The 9,939-nt window shown below is 38.2% G+C and overlaps 1 protein-coding gene across 1 annotated transcript in view; it reads left to right on the top strand.

Moving 5' to 3' along the window:
- Positions 1-6: 6 nt before the first annotated feature.
- Positions 7-9,939, top strand: part of SATB1 (SATB homeobox 1) — a 76,257-nt gene continuing 66,324 nt past the window's right edge. Inside the window, exons 1-4 of the mRNA XM_025043641.1 lie at positions 7-1,448; positions 4,218-4,452; positions 8,151-8,327; positions 9,097-9,223. Coding sequence (XP_024899409.1) covers positions 4,242-4,452; positions 8,151-8,327; positions 9,097-9,223 — 515 coding nt within the window. The 5' untranslated portion in view covers positions 7-1,448; positions 4,218-4,241. The remainder of the gene's footprint in view (positions 1,449-4,217; positions 4,453-8,150; positions 8,328-9,096; positions 9,224-9,939) is intronic.

The following is a 9,939-nucleotide window of genomic DNA, read 5'->3' as shown; positions in this document are numbered from 1 at the left end:
TAATAATTTAATGGGGGCAGAGACGGCAGCGAGGGGGAGAGCGAGCGAGAGCGAGCGAGGGAGAGAGAGAGAGACAGCCCCGTCCGGGGACTCGCGCTCACACGCACACACACACAAACGCGCACACACACACCTCTCCCTGTGCCGCCCAGCAACAACCGGCCTCGTCACAACAACAACAGCAACAGCCGTCCTCTAGCCTGCCCGGGGACCGAGCAGAAAGCCAGGGCGACTCCAGAGGACGCTTCCCACCCCCTCTTTCATTTCGGGAAACTCCTCATCAGTTTTGTTGGGGTTTCTGGATTTCTTCCCCCACCCCCCACCCCCCAAGTCCTAGTGCCATTGTGGTGCTCGTTGTTTACCTCGGACTCTGGCTGAGTGAGAGCGTGGCGACTTTTTGGGGGGAGGGGGCGGGGAGTTTGTCGCTGCTGAGGCGGTGGAGGTGGCTGGGGGTGCCTTCTGATTCTCTCCCTCCTCCCCCTCCCCCCAAACCCCCTCTCCTTCACTCACGGGGCTCCCCAGACGCTCGCAGCCCCGCGTCAATGGGCAGGGAGAGGGTCCTCGGGGCTGTTGTCAGCGAGGGCCGAATCAAAAGTGGCATTTTAGTGCCTTTCCAGGGCTTTTTTCGCGACCTTCTGCCCCCCGCCCTCGCTGTTCCCCGGTAGATGCCCTCGTTGGGGGTGCGAGGCTGTGGGAAGAAAGTTTAAGGTTTGTTAATATTAGTCGCAATTGTTGGAGAGGGCGGTGGGGGCGATTGGAAGGGAGGCGAGGTGGCCTTCCTCTCTGTGTTCTCCGGGGTTGCTGGAGAATAATATTGCAAGTGACAACCAGAAGTAGACTTTCTGTCCTCACACCGAAGAACCCGAGCGAGCTGAGGGAGGGAGAGAAGCTAGGGGACCTTTTTTTTTTCCTTACTGAAGACCTTGTCCGCAGTGATTTTTTTTTTTCTTTTTAAGAGAATCTTCAGTCACCACCTCGCCTCCCCAGCACCACCACAGTGTACAGCTCATAACGGGTTTTGCTTTGTTTTTAAGATCCCCCCCACCAACGAATCACTTGTCAGATCAATTTTATCTTCGCCCTCCTCCCTACTTCCCACTCTCCCCTCCTCCCCCATCGAAAACCAGTTCTGAGGTTAGACATTTTACAAACAATATATGTTGTTTTTCTAATTGTAATTTTTTTGAACACCCGCCCCCCCTCCCCCATGGCTACTCTTCTAGACGTTTATTTCTGCCCTTCCCCCGCTTAGGGGGGCGGGGGTAGGGGGAAGAGAAAATAATACAATTTCAGGGGAAGTCGCCTTCAGGTCTGCAGCTTTTTTTTTTTTTTTAATTAAAAAAAAAAAGGGACAGAAAACATCAGTCTTGAACTTCTCTTCAAGAACCCGGTCTGCAAAGGAAATCTCCTTTGTTTTTGTTATTTATATGCTGTCAAGTTTTGAAGTGGTGAGTTTCAGGTCGGTTTTGCTAATTTCACTCAGTAAAACTGCAGTGTTTCTGTTTCTAGATAGTACTTTGCTTCTTTGTCTCTTTAAAAGGTCACAGTGAAAGCTTGGCCTGGATCATGCCGGCCATGTGGAATGGATAAGGGCACAATCTCTTAAAATGTGATTATTGGGTAGTGTGGGGGCGAGGGAGGCGATCCAGTAAGGAACTCGTTGAAAAGGATCCCACATTGCAAAAAATAGGTTCATGAAACCGGAATTTCGTGCTTTTTCTTTTTAAGGGAAATAATTGCTGTGTTTTCGTTCCCTGTTTTATTCAGTAATTATCACTTGTGGACTTAGGTTATGGACAGGGAAATGGGATTTTGAAAAGTAGCCTGCTTTATACGTGCCAACCAGACGTTACATTAAAATGGATTTTAAAATGTGTAACTCAAAAGAAACTGCAGCCTGGCATCTGTTGAGACCTTAGTTAGTTCCAGTGCTGTCAGTCCAGGCCCCGTGGTGACTGCTCTTTGCAATCCCAAACTGAGGTTTGGTGAACTTTAGCCTTGGGCATAGAGTTTAAATGAGTAAATTGAGTGTTTTATGTGCATGTAATTTTGCCTTATAATGTAAAGCTTTTTACAAGATGACTAAGTGTTTAATAGATGCTTATAGGTGGGTATTCAAAGGAAGATTTTGTATGACCTATATGATGTTTTGATTGTCAACACATTAACTCAATTATAATTTATCATTTTTATTTGCTGTACAGTTTATAATACTGTTAAGCCTCATGACTACTTAATATGTTTTGTAGCATTAATTTTGATTCTGTTGTTTACTTTTTCCTTTTTTTCTCTTTAAATTGCCCCACGGGTTAAGTATTTTCTTTTCAAATAATCTGTTTTAAAATTCATTTTCTGCTCTAGGGTAAGACAACCAATTTCAGAAAAAGCAGCTCTGTATTATAATCCACATGAAGCATTATAAAGAGTGCTTTGAATAAGTTAATAATCATAGCTCTCTAATTTTGGCTTTAGTTTAATATAATGGAGAAGAGTAATCTTGATAAAAAGTGGTTAAAAGAGGCACATTTATTGTTAATGAACCTCATAACCAAAAACAGATGGGACCTCGATCAACGGTAAACCTTTAGTTCTCAGCGTGCCACCCTGGAGTACAAGGATAAATAGCCATTATTTCTCAAACTTTAGAGTTCTTCAATTGGCATTCTTAAGGTTCCTTTTAAGCCTACAGATTACCATTGCTCCCTCCTCCCCATTCACCTCTTTTCTTGATTATAATGGACAAAGTAACCTATGGTTAAACAGAAGAAAAACATGCTTATAGAAAGGCCATGCTAATACAAGCTGGCTTTCAATATATCGGATTTAAATAGCTTTTCTGGTATAATAATTTTTTTAGAGTACAAGAGATGTCAACTTAATAGGCAGCTGGATGAATGTAATAATTATCATATTTTATCAGACTTTCCTAAATATGATCCCCTCCCCCTTTGGTAAGCTCAATACTTCAAGAACTATGAAAGTTCATAAAATAATTCTACTCATCTGTTTTCATCAGTTTTAGTTAAGCTTGTATTTTAGAAATGACTTTGATATTGTACTCATTGCTTTATCATAAACAGTGAAAATTAATGTCCATTGTATGACTGAAAATAATTATTAATTTTTTCTGAAGTAAATTAAGATGTTGACTTCATTGCATACTGAGCTTATTTTTGAACACTGGCAATTGTGTTTTATCAAAATCATCCAGATTTTTTAAAGTCAGCCTAGCATTTGAATCTAATGTGAATATCACAAGGTATTTTCAAGTTTTTTTACTACTTAAATGAACAGTATTTTATTATTGACTGACTCCTAAGTTTTCACTCTAAAACATGTGAGTTGTACTGCTTTAGTACTTGGGATATTTGAAGAAATCCTCCACTTCTATCCATTTGCTTAGGAGCGAAATGATCCAATCACACGTTTGAGCCAAATCTTGACTAGATTTTTAGCAGGTCACATAACTCTTGAAACTTTGATAATAGAAAACTTTTTCTACAAATTCATCTGTAAAGCCAATGGAGAGTTTAAAAAGCAGATATTTGCTACCTTCTTTTGAGGTGGTATATTTATATATATTATCCTCATAAAAATTAAGATATAGGTAAAAAGTATATCAGATTTAACTAATATTTTGAACCGGTAATTTTTCTATCCTTGATTAAAATTTTGCTATTGTGTTCTGTAAAGAGTTTCTAATTTTTAAAAATTAGGACTACATAAATACAATTATTTTCTAGGTATGCTTGTGGGAATTCTTCTTTTAAAAGTAAGCCCATTCTCCCTACGTAGTTGTGTTGATAGATGACTAATTACCTTTTATTCATGTGTGTTGGCGTAGTTTTCACAAATTACTTGGTAAACTTAAATGGAAATGTAATGCTGTCATCTAGAAATATAGTAACATCTGCATTATGTTATGTATCTAGCTAAGCAATCTTACAAATACCTTATATTTGTGCAGAGAGATAATCTAGAGGTAAAACATTACATGGTATATCTGTAGGTACATGTCTGTGTGTATGTGTATGTATATATATGTATGAATATGTATAGGGTGTGTGTGTGTGTGTGTGTGTGTGTGTGTGTGTGTGTGTATATATATATATATACACATATATATATATATTTGGAGAAAAGAAAGAGAGAAAGAACCCCTCCACCCCCCACTCACCCAATTAATTGTAACATGTCTTCTTTTTAAATTCTGGCAGGTGATCTTTAGAGGGTAACTGAGTATGGATCATTTGAACGAGGCAACTCAGGGGAAAGAACACTCAGAAATGTCTAACAATGTGAGCGATCCGAAGGGTCCACCAGCCAAGATTTCCCGCCTGGAGCAGAACGGAAGCCCGCTAGGAAGAGGAAGGCTTGGGAGTACAGGTGCAAAAATGCAGGGAGTGCCTTTAAAACACTCGGGCCATCTGATGAAAACCAACCTTAGGAAAGGTAAATACTTTCAAGCCAAATCCTGGAAAGCTGTGAGCCCTGTGTCTACCCAAGGCCTTTTTGGGGAGGGTGGGGGTGGTGTGCGCATAGAGAGGCAGAAAATGTCTTTGTATGTTATTTTTCTTGATTCTCTTATGATCTGAAATTGGTCACATTCCTGGCTGCAGTATCAGTCACGTTTTGAAAGTGTAGGCTCTGTGCTTGAGTGGAGAATCTTACTCTACTGTAGACTGATAGCGCTGGACATTTAGTATGATAAGGACAAGACTTCCATTGATAAGGTGGTGTTATAGTAGAGGCTGCATAGGTGGCTATTGCTTAAACTCACCCTGATTAAGAATAAGATACTTAGATTGTTTGAGTACCACCCTAGCCTTTTCATAAGATTACTAGTTTTAAGGCAGTTTCAGAAGTAATGGAAGTAGTATGTGATATGATGTACAAGTTTTGTGATGTCGTTTGTGTGTGTGTGTGGTTTTCTTAAAAGCAAATTTATTATTTAGCAGTGAAAAATCTGACGATTCCAGATTTTGATTTTTGTTGTAATTGGGTATTTTCGATAAGGGTATATTTATGTAAATTTATATGGGGAATATGTGTAACTGACTCTTCTACCAATTTTATATTAAATTGATGAAGTTTAACAACTTTGTGCTCAACACTATTGTTTGTGTGAAACAGTGCCTATATTGGGTATGATGTGTATACCTCATAAGGGTCTTTATTATGTCTCGGAATAACGGTATAGGATTCAGATTTTCCTTACATTTGCTAAGCAAAGGATAAAAATGCCATCTTTTTAGCAACCAAGAATATTAAGTAGATAAAGTTAGAAGGCAGAGGAATTTCATTGTGTTTGACGCATAACATTTATCATACAATCATTTATTTTTTCCTTGGTTTGGCGAAAACAAAGAATATATTGATCCTGAAATGAACAGACACAGCAGTCCGTATTGTTAGATCTTTATCTATTAAAAATGGAAAAACAGCACTTCAGCAAATTCTTTGGCCTCTACTCATGATTACCCTATTTATTGATTGTTTGCCAAGAATGTATGCGTCTTAAGAAAGCCAGGGTAAGAGCATTAAAAATATAATTTATTACGGCTTTTCGAACAGAGTGCATTAATATTGTACTGTGAAGCACTGGGGCTCTATAAAAAAGACTTTCTGACGCCTGCAAACATATAAGTTCCATAAATTCCTAAATAGGAGATTTCAGCTGTCTCTGGTATTATGTGATATTTGCACAGCAAACTTTAATGCCAGGACAGTTTTAGACAAGGATTCTACAGACTTCACTGCTCCTTATGGCAGACGTGCTGTTTACACAGGCTCATAAACCTTGAGCAAAAGCTTCTAAGACTGCCTCCAGGTTTAAATCATGTGGTATTTTTAGCATTCAGCAGTGACCAGTGCACTCCCCTTTTAATGCTGGAAGGTTATGAAGTTGCTGTAGTTGGAAGTCTCGCCAAACACTAGCACAAATAATCAGACAGTTCAGAGAAGGCTCCTGTTCAGCATTACTCCCAGTATCAGGAGGGCAACAGTGACAGTTTGCTGGAAGATTTAGCAGCTAGATTTGTAATTGAATGACACTGTTGTCACTTTATCAATAGCCACCTTAATTATCTACGGAGTACATCTAAATAAAGTCCAAAACAGATTAATATATTTCAATAGTTTGAAAAACCTACAGTTATTTCCTAGGTCTAAGGAGCAGCATATAGTAGAACAAGTCCGTATCATGCTATAAGGGGAAAAATCAATGCGTATGTTTTTGTCGTACTAACCCAACTCTTTGAAGACATCAGGACAGGGGGAGGAGAAACCAAAGTACAATAATTTCACTTCCTGCACAAATGCTTTTTTTTTTCTTAAAGCATTGCATTGATAGTGACTTATTTTCGAAATGCAGTTTAATTGTAGAAGGTTCTCTGCTCACTTCAGACAACAAAATTACTAAAGCCTTTTAGTGGTGGTGGTGTTTTTCTTTTAATCTTATTTTTTTGTGCATGGTTTCTGTTTGACAGGTGCTAGATAAAAATTATGGCTGAGATGAGAAAGCACTACTTAAGTAAAAAGGGTTGAATGTTTTTATTTGTTTAGGAGATTTTGCCAAAGTATCTTCAAGCCAAGGAAGAAATCACCAGTTTGCATATTGCTTTTTTTGCTGTGGTCTCCCCAAGTCGTCTTCTGATCCCTGACAGGTTCTCTCTCTGGTATAAAACAGCAAAATAAATGACAAGAATATTGGCAAGCTCTGCAGCTTGTTTTTTTTTTTTTTTTATGCCTAGCCTGTTAGGTACCTCTGAGTTTGTGAGCTTTTCTAAGTAAACCTAAAGGTTTTTGTTTTTGTTTTTTGTCAGAGCCAGAATCTCTTGTGAACAGTTCATTAAAGCTTTGGTGAAGATGCACATATAGAAAAATGTAGCTATTTTACTGCCAGCTTTTGTTTAGCAGAAACAAGCAAATCAAGCATTTTTAAAGGGCATCTCTGGTGGCATTAGGAAATCCTAGTTTTTTAGCTCTGGTTGGCATGCACTAGACATCTTCAGAAGTTGGTAGGATATTGTGAGTCCAGAGGACAGAGCTTATAGAGGCATTAATGTTATAGGACTAACTGGGGATCCTGGGTGCCCTGTTAAAGTAACCCTTGTCATCATTTATGCTAAAGATGATACCCTCCTGGCAGTTTGCCACAGTACAGTTCAGATGCATCTGCTTTTAACCCTTTTCCGTTTATCATTGGAAGTCTCGCAGTACGCTGCATAAACACCTTGCGTACTACAGCATTTCATGATTTCAGTGTCTAGAAGCCTCTTTTCTAACAATGGTGTGACCTGTGCTTATTAGTCATCTGGCTACTGAGTTATTACATTGGATTAAAGTAAATAAAGAGAACACATCTTCAAGTCTATGCAGATTCCTTTATCCTAATATGTCCTGATGAGGCCAGTTTCCTTTTCTTTCTCTCATTTTTATCCCATTTACTTTAACAAAGATCATTCATTTTAAAGACATATGATTACTGTGACATCTTTTTGGTCAGGTAGATTAAATGAGTAGCCATAAAAAAGAAATATTATTTATCTACATTATGCACATATTGAAATCATATATTTTGAGCATCAGTTTGGTTAAGTTTTGTGTTTCTTTTATGGAATTGTTAAAGTAAGTATCTTTATAAAGGAAGAAAAATGCTAATAATTTATAGTCAAAGATAATTTGGACACAAGAAAGGAAAAGTTTAAAATTAACAAAAGCCTATAGGAAGCATGAAGGTGGTTCTTCTTAAGACAACTGTAGTGAGTTACGTTTGCACACTGCATACCACTCACAACAGATCAGACAAGACACATTTCTCTCTCGTCAGCATTATTATTTGATCAGAAAGGTAATTCTGCAGTAAATGGTTTTAATTAAGGTGGAGCCCAAGTTACCGTAGGACCAAATTCATGTTCTCGTTAAATATTTCTTACAGTTTAAAAAAATTAAAGACTGTGTGTGTGTGTGTGTGTGTGTGTGCGTGCGTGTGCACCCGCCTGTGTTTCTGTGCCCTGTCTGCCTTGGAAACAGTCTTCCCTTCCCTCACTATTGTGAAGATTTATTTTCATGGCTTAGTTTTTCCTCCCCCCAGACTGTATTTCTGAAGGTGGTTGGTTTGCATCTCTTTTTCTCTGTCTCTTTGATAGGAACCATGCTACCAGTTTTTTGCGTGGTGGAACATTATGAAAACGCCATTGAATATGATTGCAAGGAGGAGCATGCGGAATTTGTGTTGGTGAGAAAGGATATGCTTTTCAACCAGCTGATAGAAATGGCATTGCTGTCTCTGGGTTATTCACATAGCTCTGCTGCCCAGGCCAAAGGTAAATAATGCATACGTGGGGCTGGAAAAATTGTTTGGCATTCTGTTTACCTTGCAGAGAAAGCACTGAATATTTTTATTCAATGAGCTGTAGTCCGTGTATTATATTGGTTCCTTATATAGACTGTGGCTTTAAAAAATTGGCTTAATTCAGTTTGGTTTAGTTAACACACATTTTGCTTGTGTGGAATGTCGAGGTAGATTTTTTTTTTAAATTACTTCAGCTGAATCATTAGTATGCTTATTGACCTTAATAATCTGCTCCACTGAGGACCCACAAGGAAGTGAGGAGCGTATTTGAGCAGATGGACTGTTGAGAGTCAATTTGCATTTATGACTGAATATCTAGTTCTGTTTCTTTTATTCTGTTTCTGATGGTTTTATGGGCTGTAAAGTATTTTTCAATGCTGATTCCCTTTGCAATAGAGAATCTTATCTAAATCGTAAAGCCATTTAGAACTGGTTCAGCTATGTCTTATTAGAACTTCCTGTAAGTTAGGAAAATGTGGCCTATGCATAGGTTTTATTGATGGGGTTTGATTTCCAAAATAATAAACAATCCTATAGTCATTTACATAATTTCACAATTTGGAAAGCTAAGCTGTGAATATTTTCATTGACCTGCCTTTTAGAGGGAAGGGAATAATTCAAACAGAAATAACAGTATTGCTTGCGGTGAGGGCCATAAAAAAAAAACAAAAACAAAAACTACTAAATGTATTATCTGAAGGGTAAAGTATTTAATGATATATTCTCTTTATTTGGAATAGGGCTAATCCAGGTTGGAAAGTGGAATCCAGTTCCACTGTCTTATGTGACAGATGCCCCTGATGCTACGGTAGCAGATATGCTTCAAGACGTGTATCATGTGGTCACATTGAAAATTCAGTTACACAGGTGAGTCGGGACAGTATTTTAGGGGAAGATGTTCTACTTACCTGATCTTTTGAATTAAAGCTATCTCTGGTCAATCTTCAGTTTTTATTTCCTGTGTTTCAGAAAGGTTAATTCAAATTGATTTTGTTACTTTACCCCTTCTGTTTTATTTTTCTAACTTCACTATTGAATTTCAAGGCAACCTTACCCCCCCAACTTAATTTGTAGGTTTGTGCGGGTTATCGAAAGACAAGACTTTTCATATTAGTCAATTAAATGATGCATTACAAGAAAGCATTTTACATAAAGTTTACTTAAGAGAAAAATATTTTTGCATATCATGAACAGTGCCATCTGTGTACATTTTGTGAAAGAATGCTTTATTCACTATTGCCGCAATCTTATTTATTTATACATTTTTTACCATTTTAATTCGTATGAACAGAGTCATGAAAGGAAAATGGTTAATATGTTAATGCTTTTGACGATGGCTCGTGAGAAAGCAGTACACCTTAAATTGTCTTCCCAAGCGCATCAGAGCAGGAAGGTAGAAGTAACATGAAAAAATCGCCACCACAGGCAGCTGATGTATAATTCATGCATCGATACAGCAGATGTGTTGTATAAAGTAATTAACTAATCGGAACAATCAGGAGACCGAGAGCAATCTCCAGATGCATCTGTTTGATGCGCAAAATGAAATCTGTCTGTCTTAAAGGAATGTTTTGCAGCGGGAT

Source organism: Pteropus alecto, unplaced genomic scaffold (genome assembly GCF_000325575.1).
Source record: "Pteropus alecto unplaced genomic scaffold, ASM32557v1 scaffold92, whole genome shotgun sequence".
NCBI lineage: Eukaryota > Metazoa > Chordata > Mammalia > Chiroptera > Pteropodidae > Pteropus > Pteropus alecto.
The sequence above is the reverse complement of the archived record's forward strand: the minus strand, read 5'-3'. Positions and strand labels throughout refer to the sequence as shown.